General features: G+C 44.4%; 1 protein-coding gene across 1 annotated transcript in view; it reads right to left on the reverse strand.

Annotated features, from left to right (window-relative positions):
- Nucleotides 1-6,161: 6,161 nt before the first annotated feature.
- LOC124001441 (polypeptide N-acetylgalactosaminyltransferase-like 6) overlaps nt 6,162-20,186 on the reverse strand; it is a 219,649-nt gene continuing 205,624 nt past the window's right edge. The window contains exons 10-12 of the mRNA XM_046308172.1: nt 13,920-14,036; nt 8,369-8,518; nt 6,162-7,089 (exon numbers count right to left, since the gene is read on the reverse strand). Coding sequence (XP_046164128.1) covers nt 6,916-7,089; nt 8,369-8,518; nt 13,920-14,036 — 441 coding nt within the window. The 3' untranslated portion in view covers nt 6,162-6,915. The remainder of the gene's footprint in view (nt 7,090-8,368; nt 8,519-13,919; nt 14,037-20,186) is intronic.

Raw genomic sequence — 20,186 nt, forward strand, 5'->3', positions numbered from 1 at the left:
TAGAGATATACACACACACACACACACACACACACACACACACACACACACACACACACACACACACACACACACACACACACACACACACACACACACACACACACACACACACACACACACACACACACACACACACACACAACTGACTGGTTCTGACCCATGCCCCTACTTAATGTTTTTTTTAAGGTATCTGACCAACAGATGCATATCTGTATTCTCAGTGATGTGAATAGATTAGGTCCTAACAAATGTACTTGAATTGAATGATTTCCTTATATGAACTGTAACTCAGTTTATATAACTGTAAATCATTGAACACTGAGTTAATATTTTTGTTCAGTATAAAATACTCTTACATACTGTCACATCTGCTCCTGCAACGCCCTCTACTGCTCATCCTGTGTCTCCTTGACCTGCCGCCACTCCCCCGGTACTCTCTCCCCCTCCCACTCTCTCTATGTGTGTGTGTGATTGTGTGGGCGGAGAAAGGTGTGCTGGAGTCAGAGCAGATCCCCACCAGCTGCAACCCATTCCATAATCAAGACGTCTACAGCTAATTTCCTGCATTTCTACACATTTTGCCATAGGGTGGAGGAAAATGTTTGTGGTTTTTAATATTATAACTTATGATCAACGGGGGCCAACCTCGGTCGGTAATTCGACCGTACTTACTACAAGGTTAGATAGCTGGCCGCTAGACTAACATACCAATCTAAAAAAACATTTAGGTGACAATTGAGTGACGATTGAGGCACAACCAAATTTTGAAATTACACCTTGTGTATTCTATTATTCTAACTCTCAATATACCCATCCCTGCTCTATATTAACATAATGTGTGTTACAGACAGCATTGAGGTGACTTCTTGACATTCTACATCAGTCTCCTACAAAGAAGCAAAACTTGTTTTCATTAAATAAAGTGGGATAGTGACGTGAGGCATGATTTGAGAGACCGTGGAATAACTGGTCATTCACAGAGTATCTTATCGCTTTCTTACTTTTGGCAAGGTCTCCGTATCAAGAGCAATCTATGTAATATCTAAATTATAGCCTGTTTTATATCAGTTTTGGAGCAAAAATAGTAGAATGAAGCTGCAGTGGTGAATACATGGACACAGCTGACCTCTCCTGTCCATTTATGGTAACTACAGAACAAATGACTAAAGCTGACTGATTGAATTCAAAACAATTATGAATACCTTCAATGGATTAGATTCATAAAAAAGGAATTAAGACCCAAGTTAAAGGTGAGTAAATGGAACTTAATTCCATATTATGCATTCTCCTCTTTACTCGTATTCTGACCTTGAACTAATGCTGCATTCGTAACCAAGTCGGAATTGGGAATTTACCACATGCGATTGGGAGAAATACACTTGAATGCCAACTGGTAATGAATTACTAGTGGGAAACCCGTCTCTCATTCTGCGTTCCCACTTCTCCCACATGCTGACCTCTGACGTCACCTACTAAGTCTGACAGCACAACTGATAGCTGTCCTTCTGTAGCTCAGTTGGTAGAGCATGGCGCTTGTAACGCCAGGGTAGTGGGTTAGATCCCCGGGACCACCCATACGTAGAATGTATGCACACATGACTGTAAGTCGCTTTGGATAAAAGCGTCTGCTAAATGGCATATATTATTATTATATTATTGATTGGCAAACATACTGCAAATTGAGAAATCATAGACTAAACTGATAAAAAAATAATAAGAAACTATACTATGACACAAAGATAAATGATATAAAGAATGATAGTAAAATGCGTTGGAGCACATTAAATGAAATTTTGGGCAAAAAGGCAAACTCAGCTCTATCATTCATTGAACCAGGTGGCTCATTCATCACAAAACCCACTGATATTGCCAACTACTTTAATGATTTTGTCATTTGCAAGATTAGAAAACATAGGCATGACATGCCAGCAACAAATGCCGACACTACACATCCAAGTATAATTGACCAAATTATGAAAGACAAGGATTGTAATTTGTTTTTCACCTTTATGGAAAAGGTGAAAATAGTATTGTTGTCTATCAACAATGACAAGCCACCGAGGTCTGACAACTTGGATGGAAAATTACTGAGGATAAAAGCGGACAATGTTGCCATTCCTATTTGCCATATCTTAAATTGAAGCCTACTGGAAAGTGTGTGTCCCCAGGCTTGGAGGGAAGCTAGTCATTCCACTACCTAAGAATAGTAAAGACCCCTTTACTGGCTCAAATAGCCAACCAATCAGCCTGTTACCAACCCTTAGTAAACTTTTTGAAAAAATGGTGTTTGACCAGATACAATGCTATTTTACAGTAAACAAATTGATGAACTTTCAGCGTGCTTATAGGGAAGGACATTAAACAAGCACAGCACTTACACACATGACTGATAACTGAGAGAGATTGATGATAAAAAGACCGTGGGGGCTGTTTTGTTAGATGTCAGTGGGGCTTTTGACATTACCAATCATAGTCTGCTGCTGGAAAAATGTATGTGTTATGGCTTTACACACCCTGCGATATAGTGGATAAAGAGTTACCTGTCTAACAGACCACAGAGGGTGTTCTTTAATGGAAGCCTCTCCACCATAATCCAGGTAGAAACCCGAATTCCCCAGGGCAATATTTACTAACGACATGCCACTGGCTTTGAGTAAATCCAGTGTGTCTATGTATGTGAATGACTCAACACTATGCGATTAAGCTACAGATAGTTAGTTTCAGAAAGTGTGGCACGGAATAAGTTAGTCCTAAATATTTCAAAGAGTAAAATCATTGTATTGGGGACAAATCATTCACTAAACCTTAAACCTCAAAGAAATCTTGTAATGAAAAATGTGGAAATTGAGCAAGAGGTCTCTTCACAATCCCCAAGTCCAGAACAGACCATGGGAGGCGCACAGTACTACATAGAGCCATAACTACATGGAACTCTATTCCACATCAGGTAACTGATGCAGATTTAAAAACACCATTCCCCATGCACTGTAATTTATAAATTGATATGAGCTATTGATAATAGCTAGGTAAATTAGTAATCTGCATGGAGAAGGGGATTGTAAATAATAATAGCAATTGTTTTATAAGATTTTTCCTTCTGATCACTGGAGATGAATGTGATACCAGTCATGGAAGCAAACTATAAAGCATATAAAAATTGTATAATTAGATGAACTCATTAGTCATATCCAGTAGTGACCCGTCATTTAGGGCTGGGGGGGCTAGGCCCCACCTGTTTTGAGCCACAAACTTTTAGAAACTCCCCAAAATGTAAATGAACCCATACTGGGAGATTTGGAGAGACCTGTTCAGTCAGTCACTCGATAATATATTAATACTCTCACAATCCGTTGATTCTATTAGATGAGATCGATTAAAATTGTATGTTAAACATCACAGCATAGTTGATAGATATATGGCGTGTAGAAATCCGAAGAGGGTGGCCAGCAGAGATAGGTGAGATGTGCTGAGGGAAATCAAGGGTTGGAATATAGAACTGGAGATGAGTGGGAGTAAAGTTACTGATATCAGCATGACAGTCCTTTCCACCCCTTTCCTATAGTGAAGTATAAAATGCTGTGACCTTATGCATAATTGTAATTGTATGGCCTTTTAACTTCTTATGGCTGGGGGCAGTATTGAGTAGCTTGGATGAATAAGGTCATGTTGCACTTCCTAAGGCTTCCACTGGATGTCAACCATCTTTAGAAATTTGTTTGAGGCTTCTACTGTAAAGGAGGGGCTCATAAGGGCTCTTTGAGTCAGTGGTCTGGCAGAGTGCCACAGGCTCATGACGCTCGTTCACGTGAGAGGTAGCTCTCGTTCCATTGCTTTTCTACAGACAAAGGAATTCTCAGGTTGGAACATTATTGAAGTTAAAAACATCCTAAAGATTGATTCTATACATCGTTTGACATGTTTCTATGGACTGTAACGGAACCTTTTCACATTTCGTCTGCTCCTAGTGAATGCGCTTCGTGACTTTGGATTTGTTTACAAAACGCTCTAACAAAAGTAGCTATTTGGACATAAATGATGGACATTATCGAACAAAACAATCATTTATTGTGGAACTGGGATTACTGGGAGTGCATTCTGATGAAGATCATCAAATGTAAGTGAATAAGTGAGACCATGTCTGTGCCTCAACCTAGGTTGGGCAAAACTAAACATGGTGGTGTTTGCCTTAGCAATCTCACTACGATAAAGCTCTCCTCCATTCCTGTCATTATTGAAAGAGATCATGATACCTCACATCTCAAAATAGGGCTACTTAATGTTAGATCCCTTACTTCAAAGGCAATTATAGTCAATGAACTAATCACTGATCATAATCTTTATGTAATTGGCCTGACTGAAACATGGCTTAAGCCTGATGAATTTACTGTGTTAAATGAGGCCTCACCTCCTGGCTACACTAGTGACCATATCCCCCGTGCATCCCGCAAAGGCGGAGGTGTTGCTAACATTTACGATAGCAAATTTAAATTTACACAAAAAAAGACGTTTTTGTCTTTTAAGCTTCTAGTCATGAAATCTATGCAGCCTACTCAATCACTTTTTATAGCTACTGTTTACAGGCCTCCTGGGCTATATACAGCGTTCCTCATTGAGTTCCCTGAATTCCTATCGGACCTTGCAGTCATAGCAGATAATATTCTAATCTTTGGTGACTTTAATATTCACATGGAAAAGTCCACAGACCCACTCCAAAAGGCTTTCGGAGCCATCATCGACTCAGTGGGTTTTGTCCAACATGTCTCTGGACCCACTCACTGTCACAGTCATACTCTGGACCTTGGGAGCCAGGTCCACCCATTGGGGAGCCAGGCCCAGCCAATCAGAATTAGTTTTTACCCACAAAAGGGCTTTATTACAGACAGAAATACCCCCCACCCCCAGAAGATCCAGCAGGGCAAGAAGACAGATGTGGAAGGTCTTGGGCTGGCATGGTTACAAGTGGTCTGCGGTTGTGGGGCCGTTTGGATGTACTGCCAAATTCTTTAAAGCAGCCTCCCGGGTGGCGCAGTGGTCCAAGGCACTGCATCGCATTGCTAGCTGTGCAACCAGAGACTCTGGGTTCGAGCCCAGGCTCTGTCGCAGCCGGCCGTGACCGGAAGGTCCATGGGGCGATGCATAATTGGCCTAGCGTAGTCCGGTTTAGGGAGGGTTTGGCTGGTAGGGATATCCTTGTCTCATCGCACACTAGCGACTCCTGTGGCGGCCCGGGAGCAGTGCATGCTGACCTGGTCGCTAGGTGCACAGTGTTTCCTCTGACACATTGGTGCGGCTGGCTTCCGGGTTGGATGCGCGCTGTGTTAAGAAGCAGTGCGGCTTGGTTGGGTTGTGTATCGGAGGATGCATGACTTTCAACCTTCGTCTCTCCCGAGCCCGTACGGGAGTTGTAGCGATGAGACAAGATAGTAGCTACTACAACAATTGGATACCATGAAATTGAGGAGAAAAAAAGGGGTAAAAAAATATATATATATATATTTTTTAAATTAAAAAATTAACAATGCCATGCTGGTGGGTGGTAACATTCAAGGCTGAAAATAATCTGTATGTCATATCATAAGAAAAGACTGCATTCACATGGATTTGCACAAAGTGGGCAGGTTGGAAACGATGACTTATTGAATTAAATCAACACCAGGAGTAAGCTCTGTCCATCATCATCTCTCAGCTCGAAAAAGTGGATTTCTACTGGTGTGGGCGAATAAAGGGATTGATTAAGATGAACAAACAGAACAACTCCCTGATCAAATTGGTAGGCCACCCAGTGGGCGTGTTTTCTGGAATTTTATACATTGTATACATTGTGCACAAGGGAGCCACACCCGCAAACCTTGTTATGCACGTGCATAGGGTAAGTCTGAATAGCACATACTAAGAAGTGCTTAAATCAAAACGTGTAAAAAAGGCATACATTTCCTAAGGCTGAATCGTCCTATTAGTGCACATGTAGATGTGTTATGGAAACTTTTCAAAAGAGGGCACACAATCATCACTTTTGAATGAGCACCCACATGCATAATCATAAGTCCATGGGCACCTTCTTGGCTGCTATCTACATGTAACATCATTGTGAGATGTGTCATCATATAAATGCTCACACACGCCAGCCATACAATTGCAATAGTTCATGTATTGTTTTCACATTTTATTCATGTTTACTACATCATTTTCATTGGCTGAACTTCACAACTTCAAATCGTACAATCACGGGGACCAGAAATCTGAAAAACCCATTCAAGTATACACTTAATAAATTATTGTTCTTAAAAAAAGACAAAATAAATTAACACAAAATAAATACTAATAAAATAATAATGGAAAATAAATAGCCTTACAAAATTGAGCAAACAATTTCACGAGCCTCCGATATAGTACAAATCCACTATGCAATCTTGAGAGAGTGACAGTTGGAACATTCCTTTTTCAACCTGATACAAACAAATCCAGTCTACTAGACCTGCTGTGTTTGACCTTTGACCCATAGAGGACCTAGAGGATAGTGTTCTGGAGGTTTCTGGTGTCCTCGACCAGCAAGGTGCCTCTGTGTGGCGGCTTAGCTTGGGTCTAGTCTAGTCTGGTTGGTTTTCTGAGGATCGGCGACCTTGAACGTCCCATCAGCCCATTGGGCAGAACCAGGCAGAATCCCAGAATCTCTTTCAGCCAGGAAGGAGTCTTTATCCTCCATTTTGGATCTGATCCCATCGGGCAGAGGATCCGTCAGACAGAACAGAAACGTAGCCCCAGCCCCCCCACCCCTTTCTCTTCCGCTTGGTAGCCCCCACGTTGATGAGCTGGGGGGTCTGGGAGACGGGACCGCTAGCTAACTGGCTGGCCGCTTGCTGCTACAATGCACACGTTGGGGTTTTTTTTGTCGTGGGGTTTGGCGCGTGGTTCCTAGGAGCTGGCAGCCGCAGCGCTGTTGAATTTGTCCAGGACGGTGGCGTTGACTCTCTGGAACAGCCACTGCTGTGTCTCCGACCCAGGGTCACATTTATTCATGAAAATCCTCTTATCACCGGGACTGCAGTCCATGCAACCGCTGCTCACCAGGTGGTACAGCAATTTATCCTGTATGTGTTGGCCCAGAGAGAGAGAGAGAGAGAGAGCGTTCGAGAGAGGACACAGAGAGCGAAAGAAAAAGCATGAGGTAGAAAGAGAGAGAGAGAGCAGGAGGCAGAGAAAGAGAAGAAAGGAAGGAAAATAAGGATTGAGATAAATGATTGAAATAAAGTAGAGACAGGTAAGCCTGTCTCCGGCAGGCAGGCTGCTGTTTAATCCTGCTCTCTCATCTCCCTTCAAACAGACGGGGAGCAAAGCAACTGACTGCAACACGTTTTTTCCTCCCTCCATTCTAATCTGAGTTTACTAAATTTCACGGGGAGAGGGGTCTGAATTTGGGAGTTAAACTAGGCTGAGAAATATGAGTTCAACACACAAGAGTTTTTACACCCCGAGTTCCAACGGACCGTTACATTACTTTTCTGAATGTCTATTCTTTGGGCTCATCCTCCCTCACATGACAGAAAGGGAAAAGGAACAAATTCAGCTGCAAAAGAAAGAGGAATTGAATGAAGTACGAATCGTTGAAAACTGACAACACAAAATACAAATACGTCCCTGGCTTCCAATAAACGATTATCTCTGGTGATCGCAAACTCTTAAATATAGCCAGTGATGGATTCAAACTGAAAAAGGATTCTCTGGGGAGGGATAAAGTTGTGGATAAAGATGAGGAGGTGGAGAACGCCTCAGAGGTACTTGGCAGTCATTTTGTTCTGGTATCATGTGTCCGCCTTCCTGATTTTACCGTGTTCACATAGCCTCAAGCCCACCTCAGCCCTTTAATAAGCGGCTATTGCATCTGTGTAGCCCGAGTTCAAGACCTGACTGTGTTGTCTTGCCACAGTAACGGAGGTGGCAAACAGATCTGGGACTCGCGCTAGCATCTGTGCAACTCTGAACCTCATCGAGTCATTCTAGGAAGAACCTTAAGAGAGGTGGGACTGTAATGACACTCTGATTTTGCGCTGAGTAAACTATCTCCTCTCCTCCATAAACGATGTGGAGGAAATAGGAGTGGTGCGACGATAAAACGCGGTTACATCTTTTATATCTGATGACTTTGATATTGTGTACCGTCCTGTGGCTGTGGTGGTCATTTGAATGATGAGGTATTTGATGTGGTGTTATAACAGTAATCATACGGTATGTAAGTTACCAGGCTTTCTGATTTGATTATTTATTGATAATTTACGTTCCACATGGAATATAAAGCCAAAACGAAAGCAAAGTAAGTACCATACAGATACAATATAATTTAATTCTATTTCATTCTGTATAAAGTTACCTTCCTATAGCTCCAGTGCTGGTTGCCCTTCATGCCGTGGCAGTCGTACAGTGTGACAGGGGAACTCTGGGAGATGGAGTCAAAGCAGAACTTCCTGGTGTGGAGAGGATCCCCTGGCCTGATGTCCTCTCTCCAGCCAAATGTAAATATCTGAATACAAACAAGTACACAGGCACAACATGGTATCCAAGTTCCGTTATGAGGTTCACAGTATGACTACCCTAAATGTCATTTTAGAGGCGGATGAACATGAGGACAAGAATGCGGTGATGATCTGTTCAGATTTAACAGTAAACAGCAGGAACATTCGTTGCATATGAAGCAATCGCCAGCTAAGGTACCCTAAACTTGTTTTGTATTAAAGGAAAATGCCACCCAAACATGATCTTTTGGTATTTATTTCATTAGTCTGTTGTTGATATACTACTAATATGTTTTTCATGTCAGCAATCAAGTTTTCAACAAATATAACTTTCAAAATACAGAAATAATGCCAGTATGATGCTCCTGACTGACTGACTGACTGATTTGACAGGCCGGACTCATGGAGGGGTCACTCCTGACTGACTGACTGACTGACTGATTTGACAGGCCGGACTCATGGAGGGGTCACTCCTGACTGATACTGACTGATTAACAGGCCGGACTCATGGAGGGGTCACTCCTGACTGACTGACTGATTTGACAGGCCGGACTCAAGGAGGGGTCACTCCTGACTGATACTGACTGATTAACAGGCCGGACTCATGGAGGGGTCACTCCTGACTGATACTGACTGATTAACAGGCCAGACTCATGGAGGGGTCACTCCTGACTGACTGACTGACTGATTTGACAGGCCGGACTCATGGAGGGGTCACTCCTGACTGATACTGACTGATTAACAGGCCGGACTCATGGAGGGGTCACTCCTGAATGATACTGACTGATTAACAGGCCGGACTCATGGAGGGGTCACTCCTGACTGATACTGACTGATTAACAGGCCGGACTCATGGAGGGGTCACTCCTGAATGATACTGACTGATTAACAGGCCGGACTCATGGAGGGGTCACTCCCTGACTGATGACTGATTAACAGGCCGGACTCATGGACTGGGGTCACTCCTGACTGATACTGACTGATTAACAGGCCGGACTCATGGAGGGGTCACTCCTGACTGATACTGACTGATTAACAGGCCGGACTCATGGAGGGGTCACTCCTGAATGATACTGACTGATTAACAGGCCGGACTCATGGAGGGGTCACTCCTGACTGATACTGACTGATTAACAGGCCGGACTCATGGAGGGGTCACTCCTGACTGATACTGACTGATTAACAGGCCGGACTCATGGAGGGGTCACTCCTGACTGATACTGACTGATTAACAGGCCGGACTCATGGAGGGGTCACTCCTGACTGATACTGACTGACTGATTAATAGGCCAGACTCATGGAGGGGTCACTCCTGACTGACTGACTGATTTGACAGGCCGGACTCATGGAGGGGTCACTCCTGACTAATACTGACTGATTAACAGGCCGGACTCATGGAGGGGCCATTCCTGACTGATTAACAGACCGGACTCATGGAGGGGTCACTCCTGACTGATACTGACTGACTGATTAACAGGCCAGACTCATGGAGGGGTCACTCCTGACTGACTGACTGACTGATTGATTTGACAGGCCGGACTCATGGAGGGGTCACTCCTGACTAATACTGACTGATTAACAGGCCGGACTCATGGAGGGGCCATTCCTGACTGACTGACTGATTAACAGGCCGGACTCATGGAGGGGTCACTCCTGACTGATACTGACTGACTGATTTGACAGGCCGGACTCATGGAGGGGTCACTCCTGACTGATACTGACTGATTAACAGGCCGGACTCATGGAGGGGTCACTCCTGACTGATACTGACTGATTAACAGGCCGGACTCATGGAGGGGTCACTCCTGACTGATACTGACTGACTGATTAATAGGCCAGACTCATGGAGGGGTCACTCCTGACTGACTGACTGATTTGACAGGCCGGACTCATGGAGGGGTCACTCCTGACTAATACTGACTGATTAACAGGCCGGACTCATGGAGGGGCCATTCCTGACTGATTAACAGACCGGACTCATGGAGGGGTCACTCCTGACTGATACTGACTGACTGATTAACAGGCCAGACTCATGGAGGGGTCACTCCTGACTGACTGACTGACTGATTGATTTGACAGGCCGGACTCATGGAGGGGTCACTCCTGACTAATACTGACTGATTAACAGGCCGGACTCATGGAGGGGCCATTCCTGACTGACTGACTGATTAACAGGCCGGACTCATGGAGGGGTCACTCCTGACTGATACTGACTGACTGATTAACAGGCCAGACTCATGGAGGGGTCACTCCTGAGTGACTGACTGACTGATTGATTTGACAGGCCGGACTCATGGAGGGGTCACTCCTGACTAATACTGACTGATTAACAGGCCGGACTCATGGAGGGGTCACTCCTGACTGATACTGACTGATTAACAGGCCGGACTCATGGAGGGGTCACTCCTGACTGATACTGACTGACTGATTAACAGGCCAGACTCATGGAGGGGTCACTCCTGAGTGACTGACTGACTGATTGATTTGACAGGCCGGACTCATGGAGGGGTCACTCCTGACTAATACTGACTGATTAACAGGCCGGACTCATGGAGGGGCCATTCCTGACTGATTAACAGGCCGGACTCATGGAGGGGTCACTCCTGACTGATACTGACTGATTAACAGGCCGGACTCATGGAGGGGTCACTCCTGACTGATACTGACTGATTAACAGGCCGGACTCATGGAGGGGTCACTCCTGACTGATACTGACTGACTGATTAACAGGCCAGACTCATGGAGGGGTCACTCCTGACTGATACTGACTGATTAACAGGCCGGACTCATGGAGGGGTCACTCCTGACTGACTGACTGACTGATTAACAGGCCGGACTCATGGAGGGGTCACTCCTGACTGATACTGACTGATTAACAGGCCGGACTCATGGAGGGGTCACTCCTGACTGATACTGACTGACTGATTAACAGGCCAGACTCATGGAGGGGTCACTCCTGACTGACTGACTGACTGATTAACAGGCCGGACTCATGGAGGGGTCACTCCTGACTGATACTGACTGATTAACAGGCCGGACTCATGGAGGGGTCACTCCTGACTGATACTGACTGACTGATTAACAGGCCAGACTCATGGAGGGGTCACTCCTGACTGACTGACTGACTGATTGATTTGACAGGCCGGACTCATGGAGGGGTCACTCCTGACTAATACTGACTGATTAACAGGCCGGACTCATGGAATACTGACTGATATGACTGATTAACAGGCCGGACTCATGGAGGGGTCACTCCTGACTGATACTGACTGATTAACAGGCCGGACTCATGGAGGGGTCACTCCTGACTGACTGACTGACTGATTTGACAGGCCGGACTCATGGAGGGGTCACTCCTGAATGATACTGACTGATTAACAGGCCGGACTCATGGAAGGGTCACTCCTGACTGACTGACTGACTGATTTGACAGGCCGGACTCATGGAGGGGTCACTCCTGACTGACTGACTGACTGATTGATTTGACAGGCCGGACTCATGGAGGGGTCACTCCTGACTGATACTGACTGATTAACAGGCCAGACTCATGGAGGGGTCACTCCTGACTGATACTGACTGATTAACAGGCCGGACTCATGGAGGGGTCACTCCTGACTGATACTGACTGACTGATTTGACAGGCCGGACTCATGGAGGGGTCACTCCTGACTGATACTGACTGACTGATTTGACAGGCCGGACTCATGGAGGGGTCACTCCTGACTGATACTGACTGACTGATTAATAGGCCAGACTCATGGAGGGGTCACTCCTGACTGATACTGACTGACTGATTAATAGGCCAGACTCATGGAGGGGTCACTCCTGACTGATACTGACTGACTGATTAATAGGCCAGACTCATGGAGGGGTCACTCCTGACTGACTGACTGATTTGACAGGCCGGACTCATGGAGGGGTCACTCCTGACTGACTGACTGATTTGACAGGCCGGACTCATGGAGGGGTCACTCCTGACTAATACTGACTGATTAACAGGCCGGACTCATGGAGGGGCCATTCCTGACTGATTAACAGACCGGACTCATGGAGGGGTCACTCCTGACTGATTAACAGACCGGACTCATGGAGGGGTCACTCCTGACTGATACTGACTGACTGATTAACAGGCCAGACTCATGGAGGGGTCACTCCTGACTGATACTGACTGATTAACAGACCGGACTCATGGAGGGGTCACTCCTGACTGATACTGACTGACTGATTAACAGGCCAGACTCATGGAGGGGTCACTCCTGACTGATACTGACTGATTAACAGGCCGGACTCATGGAGGGGTCACTCCTGACTGATACTGACTGACTGATTAACAGGCCAGACTCATGGAGGGGTCACTCCTGACTGACTGACTGACTGACTGATTGATTTGACAGGCCGGACTCATGGAGGGGTCACTCCTGACTGATACTGACTGATTAACAGGCCGGACTCATGGAGGGGTCACCCCTGACTGATACTGACTGATTAACAGGCCGGACTCAAGTCCGGCAAGTCAGTTAAGAACAAATTCTTATTTTCAATGACGGCCTAGGAACAGTGGGTTAAACTGCCTGTTCAGGGGCAGAACGACAGATTTGTACCTTGTCAGCTCGGGGATTTGAACTTGCAACCTTCCAGTTACAAGTCCAACGCTCTAACCACTAGGCTATCCTGCCGCCCGAGCCGGTGATGTGCTAATAGTATAGACCATACCCCGTTATACAGTATAATATAGTATAGACGACACTGTACCACACAGTTTAATATAGTATAGACTACATAGTACAGACTACACCATACAGTATAGACTACACCTTACTATACAGTATTATATGGTATAGTATACTCCTTACTATACAGTATAACATAGTATAGACTACACCCTACTTTACACTATAATATAGTATAGACTACACTGTACCACACAGTGTAATATAGTATAGACTACACCCTACTATACAGTATAATATAGTATAGTCTACACCACGCTATACAGTATAATATGGTATAGACTAAACCTATACCCTACTATACAGTATAATATAGTATAGACTACACCACGCTATACAGTATAATATGGTATAGACTAAACCTATACCCTACTATACAGTATAATATAGTATAGACTACACCCTACTATACAGTATAATATAGTATTTGACTACACTCTACCATACAGTATAATATAGTATAGACTACACCACGCTATACAGTATAATATGGTATAGACTAAACCTATACCCTACTATACAGTATAATATAGTTTTTGACTACACTCTACCATACAGTATAACATAGTATAGACTACACCCTACTAGTATAATATAATATAGTCTACACCCTACTATACAGTATAATATAGTATAGAATACACCCTACTATACAGTACATGGCTCCGGTTGTACCTACCTGTTCGTGTGCCCAGGTGCGTTCAGCCCCCTCCTTCAGACAGGCGTCCAGTCGCAGCTCTGTCCCTGTGGGGCCGTGCTTGGAGTCTATACACAGACCTGATGCAGCGTTACGAATCTACAAGGACACGAAGAGAGGGCTCAGTTAAATCCAAACACACACACACTTTGAAGCCTCCCAAAAACAGCGAAAGGGAGGCCTCGGTGAAGACTTGCATGCACACACACACACACACACACACACACACACACACACACACACACACACACACACACACACACACACACACACACACACACACACACACACACACACACACACACACACACACACACACACACACACACACACACACACACACACACACACACGCAATATACATCTATAAATATAGAGACCACAGGGTGAGATACTCCGGCTTCTCTCTAATGCTCAACGCTCTGATCACAGGACTCCAGTGTATAGTGAGTGGAATCCATGGCAACCTTCCAAACACACTGAACACAGTAACTTAGTACAAGCAGCCAACTATCTATACACAGTATGTGGTTTTAAGTAACAGCGTATGATCTGACATGGTATCAAAGCTCTCACAGTTTGCTGACAAGATCTACTCTCACCAGTGACTGTAAGAGATAAGCTAATTCATTCCTGGAGCATCTTCCTCCCTCTAAACCAGAGTTAATAGGCGCCCCCCTACTGTGAAAACTTTAAAAGTTTCAGAGTTACTCGGCTCTCAAACACTGTGTCATTTGCCTAATTCTCTCTATAGCATTCAGGTGAGCTTGGCTCGTGTCACAGTATGGCTCAATAATGCATGAATCCAGATGCACTGCATCTAAAGTAGCCTGGTCTCTGTCTGTCTCTGTGGCCCTCACTAACACATTCAGAAGAGAGACAAAGGCGAGGGCAGAGGAGAGGAGAGGAGAGAGGCCAGAAGAGGAGAGGGGGAGAGTGAGTTGAGTGAGTAGACTGAGTAGACAGAGAGAGTAGAGTGAGTGAGAGAGAGAGAGAGAGAGAGAGAGAGAGAGAGAGAGAGAGAGGGAGAGAGAGAGAGAGAGAGGAGAGAGAGAGTGAGTGAGTCACAGTATTTGACAGGAAGGAGACAGGGATGGAATACTCAGAGGTGTTTTGCACAGGGTTGACTCTCTTATAAAAGTTGTTACCCCTGCTCGCCACTAGATGGGGCCAAAGACATTAGCTAGGGCTGTAGCAAATAATGGTGATTGCTTGACTTAGTGTGGAGAATGTCTGACAACAACTCTATGGTTGGCTCTGAAAATGTTGATTATAAAAATGTAACTCAATGTCAGCTCTCCTCAATGTTGTGCATGTTTTTCTAATAACAGAGTACAGATTACGTATTTTATTTGGGTCAGGATAATCTGTGTTTCTTTTGTGGAGTAGAGATAAAAACTCTTGAGCTGTGAAAAATAGAGCAATAAAAACTAAACTGACGGAATGACAGATAAATTCTCTACAATATGGCGACACATTTTGTTATGACGTTGGCCTGGGGGGTAGGTTTATGACAGTCATAAATACCTCTTCCCCCCTTTTTCCTCTCTCTACCCTACTGATGTGACTATTGAACATTCCTTGGTTAACATAGTGATTCTGGGAACATCAGAAGGTGGGGGGAAATTAACCATATTTTGGTAACCCAACCAGTTGAACATATGAGTTGGTACTTAATGAATATGATGTCAGTTCGGTTGTCATCCGAGACATTCTCATCAATCATTGGATGAGTGGAAAGTCTACACATTATAGTTATCAGATTCACATGGAATTGTTGTGCAATTTAAATGTTTGAATATGAAATGATTTATAATGGGATAAAATGTGATTTTAGCTTCTAAAATGTGAGAATTGGGTTTTCATGAGTGAATTTGTCATGTTTTGTCATTGATTATCATGTCTTGTCCCTGTGCTTCCCCTTCTATTCGTTTCCCTCTGCTGGTCTTATTAGGTTCTTTCCCTCTTTCTATCCCTCTCTCTCCCCCTCCCTCTCTCACTCTCCCGCTCTCTCTTCTCTCTATCGTTCCGTTCCTGCTCCCAGCTGTTCCTATTCCCCTAATCAATCATTTAGTCTTCCCACACCTGTTCCCGATCCTTTTCCCTGATTAGAGTCCCTATTTCTCTCCTTGTTTTCCGTACCTGCCCTGTCGGATCCTTGTCTATATTCACCGTGCTGTGTCTATGTTTTGCCCTGTCGTGTCGTGTTTCCCTCAGATGCTGCGTGGTGAGCAGGTGTCTGAGTCTGCTAGGTTCAAGTGCCTTCCCGAGGCAACCTGCAGTTCTTGATCAAGTCTCCAGTCTGTTCTCGTCTTTACGAGTAGTATTATGCCTTTTGTTTTGTTAAGTATCTTACTGGATTAAAAACTCTGTTTTCGCCAAGTCGCTTTTGGGTCCTCATTCACCTGCATAACAGAATTAGGCCCAACTCAGTGGCCCGCCCACGTGAAGAGACATTGTTTATAACCAATGAAACACGCCTTCCTCTTCCTTCCTATATAAAGCCGTGACGACAATATAACCTCCTGTTCCGGGTACATTAGGATGACGATCTGATGTCAGAAGGGTTCAGATAATACGTGGGCCAGGAAAGAACAGACAGAGTATCCTGTCTACCACACAACGACGTTACTGCGACGTATCCAATTTACCACCAGAGACATTCTTCAAAGGACAAAGGACTCTGTTGGGCAACACGGCCATCCAACCTACCGAAGTGCAGCTCAGAGTAAATATTTATTGCATTTTCCTTTTCCAAATGGGCGGTAATTTAAAATGCATAAGATTCTGTATTTACAATAGAGTAGCTGCCTATGGCCCGATAGTCATCGCTTCTCCCTTTGTTCTCCAGTGTTCCTGCTCTTTCACTCAAACCCAGCCCCCTTTTCTTTGGGTAACCAGCTGTCATATCTGTTCTGTAATTAAACCCAATTATGTATTGCTGATTCAACTTGTTAGCCAGGGTTCGTGAAGATAACCAAGAATTTACAACTTTCAGATGAGACTGAAATAAGGTGACGATTAATATTGACTGCTATTGATGTAAAATATTACTAGGTCTTTAAGAGTTTATTCAGAGGACAGCAGCTCTATAAATATTATTTCGTGGTGCCCCGACTTTCTAGTTAATTACATTTACATGATTAGCTCAATCAGGTAATATTAATTACAGAGAAAGGATTTTATAGAATAGCATGTCATATCACTTAATCTGGCATAGCCAAAGACACGACAATTTCTGGCCTCAGTGCTTTCTGCCTCTTTGGTTGCTCCTGCATCTAAACTAGAGAGGCTCTCCCCTTTTCCCATCATGAAGGAGTGAAATATTCAAGACAAGTGAACAACAACAGAAACATCCATTAGGTACAGGTCAGATGTGACCAATTTCCTACAGGCAGCCCCATTTCTGGAAGGTCACATCGTCACCCACACATAGTTCTACTCCGAGATAAGATGACTTATAGGATGCAGTCAATGAGAAAAGATAGGGAAACACTGTTTCCCTGAGATAGACCTAATTCAATCGGACACTATTCCAAAAGGATGATACATACCAATAATACAAATCATTGCTGCAAAGTTCTACAGTATTTTACATGTCAAACAATATTAAGAGTTTAGTCCTTTAAATGCTGCCAACAAACTTGGCACTTTTGTGCCTATCAGGCACCCGCGGAGCAGCATTAGTTTTGCCAGAAGTGCAGTTGGAAATGCAAAATAATACCAACCTGCATTGCAATTCAGAAACCTCAAATAATCAAACTCCCTCAAGCTGCCACCCGCATCGACAAAGTGCATTTAACCACAGGGTCATTAGGAGTAAACTGCTGATCGCTCTGAAAGACCAATAATGGTGTGCGAATTGTACTGCATAATGGGCCTTCACTCTCCACTTTTCCCAAACCTCATCTGTCTGAAATGGGCCCAGGAGCAAAACACAGTGCTTATCCCTGATGCCATGCCTATCAACATGCCAGCGCTGATCTGGAGACACAGTTAGAGCCGAATCAAAAGGCCTGATGATTGCATCACTTGAAGTGATTTAGACCTATTGAAGGAGCCGTGGTGTGGAGTTGTGGGGGGGGGGACAGATTGGATGGTAGGGAGGGTGTCAGATCGACAGCCCCCTATTTACCCAGTCTGCACAGCTCCAAGGCCGAGGTGTCAAGAAGGCTGACCCCCTGATCGCCATCTTCCAGAGATGTAGAGGAAGTTTAATCTGAGCTCTTTCTCACAATCTCACTCTCTCTTTGTCCCTCTGATCTTATCCCTTTCTCTCTCTCTCCTTCTCCTGCCTTGCAATCTGGGCTTGAATACCCACTGAGAGCTCTTTATAGATCCATAGATCAGGTGGGGTGACAGCGGGGGGACAGGCGGGGGGACAGGCAGGGTGAGAGCCACGGAAGAGATGGCACATGAAGCTGTCAGCCTGACGATAAAATTACTACCATCCTCACCCGGGGGAGGAAAGAGGAGATATTTACCTACTGTGCAAACATTTTCTCATCAAGAGATACACCGCTTCACTTATTATTTACTATCCATTTTCACCTCTGGCTAATACGGAAGGGGTGGTTAATCAGCGGGGACGGGAATAAGCTGGGACTTGTGTGTGTGTGTGTGTGCTTGTACAATTTGTGCTAATGGCCTTGTAGACGTGAACAGTGAAGAGTGGGAAAGGTGGGTCACCGCTGAGACGGCCTTCCATTCTACCTATTATCATTAGTACCCTGACCCCTGACCCAGGGGCCAGGACATCAGAAAAACAGAGAAAGTAAGATTTTCTAAAAGAAGGCAGAGCAAGGAATCCAATTATATGTAATGCAAAATTAATTTCATTTTTCATATTAACGTACAACATGTTCACCGTGAGGTTTCTGAAATGTTTCAGTGGCTTGAGAGGAGGATGTGGTTTCCTTCCGGCACATAGGATGAATTCATTAGTGAATTATGTATTCCATCATAGTGAATGATGTATATCAGTGATGATTAAAACCAATCCTGTACCAAACCTCCCTACGGAAAAAAACTGGTTGGGAAACAATCTCCATGAATACAGTTAAAGGGAAGTTTACATACACTTAGGTTGGAGTCATTAAATCTTGTTTTTTAACCACTCCACAAATTTCTTGTTAACAAACTATAGCTTTGTCAAGTCGGTAAGGACATCTACTTTGTGCATGACACAAATAATTTTTCCAACAATTGTTTACAGACAGATTATTTCACTTATATTTCACTGTACCACAATTCCAGTGGGTAACACGTTTACATACACTAAGTTGACTGTGCCTTTAAACAGCTTGGAAAATTCCAGAAAATGATGTCATGGCTTTAGAAGCTTCTGATAGGCTAATTGACATCATTTGAGTCAATTAGAGGTGTACCTGTGGATGTATTTCACAGCCTACTTTCAAACTCAGTGCCTCTTTGCTTGACATCATATCGCTCAGGAAGGAGACGTGTTCTGTCTCCTGGAGGTGAACGTACTTTGGTGTAAAAGTGCAAATCAATCCCAGAACAACAGCAAAGGACCCTGTGAAGATGCTGGAGGAAACAGGTACAAAAGTATCTATATCCTCAATAAAACGAGTCATATATCGACACAACCTGAAAGGCCGCACAGCAAGGATTAAGCCACTGCTCCAAAACTGCCATAAATAAGCCAGACTACAGTTTGCAACTGCACATGGGGACAAAGATAGTACTTTTTGGAGAAATGTCCTCTGGTCTGATGAAACAAAAATAGAACTGTTTGGCCATTATGACCATCGTATGTTTGGAGGATAAAGGGGGATGCTTGCAAGGCAAAAAACACCATCCCAACAGTGAATCACGGGGATGGCAGCATCATGTTGTAGGGGTGCTTTGCTGCAGGAGGGACTGGTGCACTTCACAAAATAGATGGCATCATGAGGAAAGAAAATGATGTGGATATATTGAAGCAACATCTCAAGACATCAGTCTGGAAGTTGAAGCTTGGTCGCAAATGGGTCTCCAAATGGACAATGACCCCAAGCATACTTCTTGTGGCAAAATGGCTTAAGGACAACAAAGTCAAGGTATTGGAGTGGCCATCACAAAGCCCTGACCTCAATCCCATAGAAAAATTGTGGGCAGAACTAAAAAAGCATGTGAGAGCAAGGAGGCCTACAAACCTGACTCAGTTACACCAGCTCTGTCTGGAGAAATCAGCCAAACTTCACCCAATTTATTGTGGGATGCTTGTGGAAGGCTACCCAAAACGTT

This window comes from Oncorhynchus gorbuscha, linkage group LG17 (genome assembly GCF_021184085.1).
Source record: "Oncorhynchus gorbuscha isolate QuinsamMale2020 ecotype Even-year linkage group LG17, OgorEven_v1.0, whole genome shotgun sequence".
Lineage (NCBI taxonomy): Eukaryota > Metazoa > Chordata > Actinopteri > Salmoniformes > Salmonidae > Oncorhynchus > Oncorhynchus gorbuscha.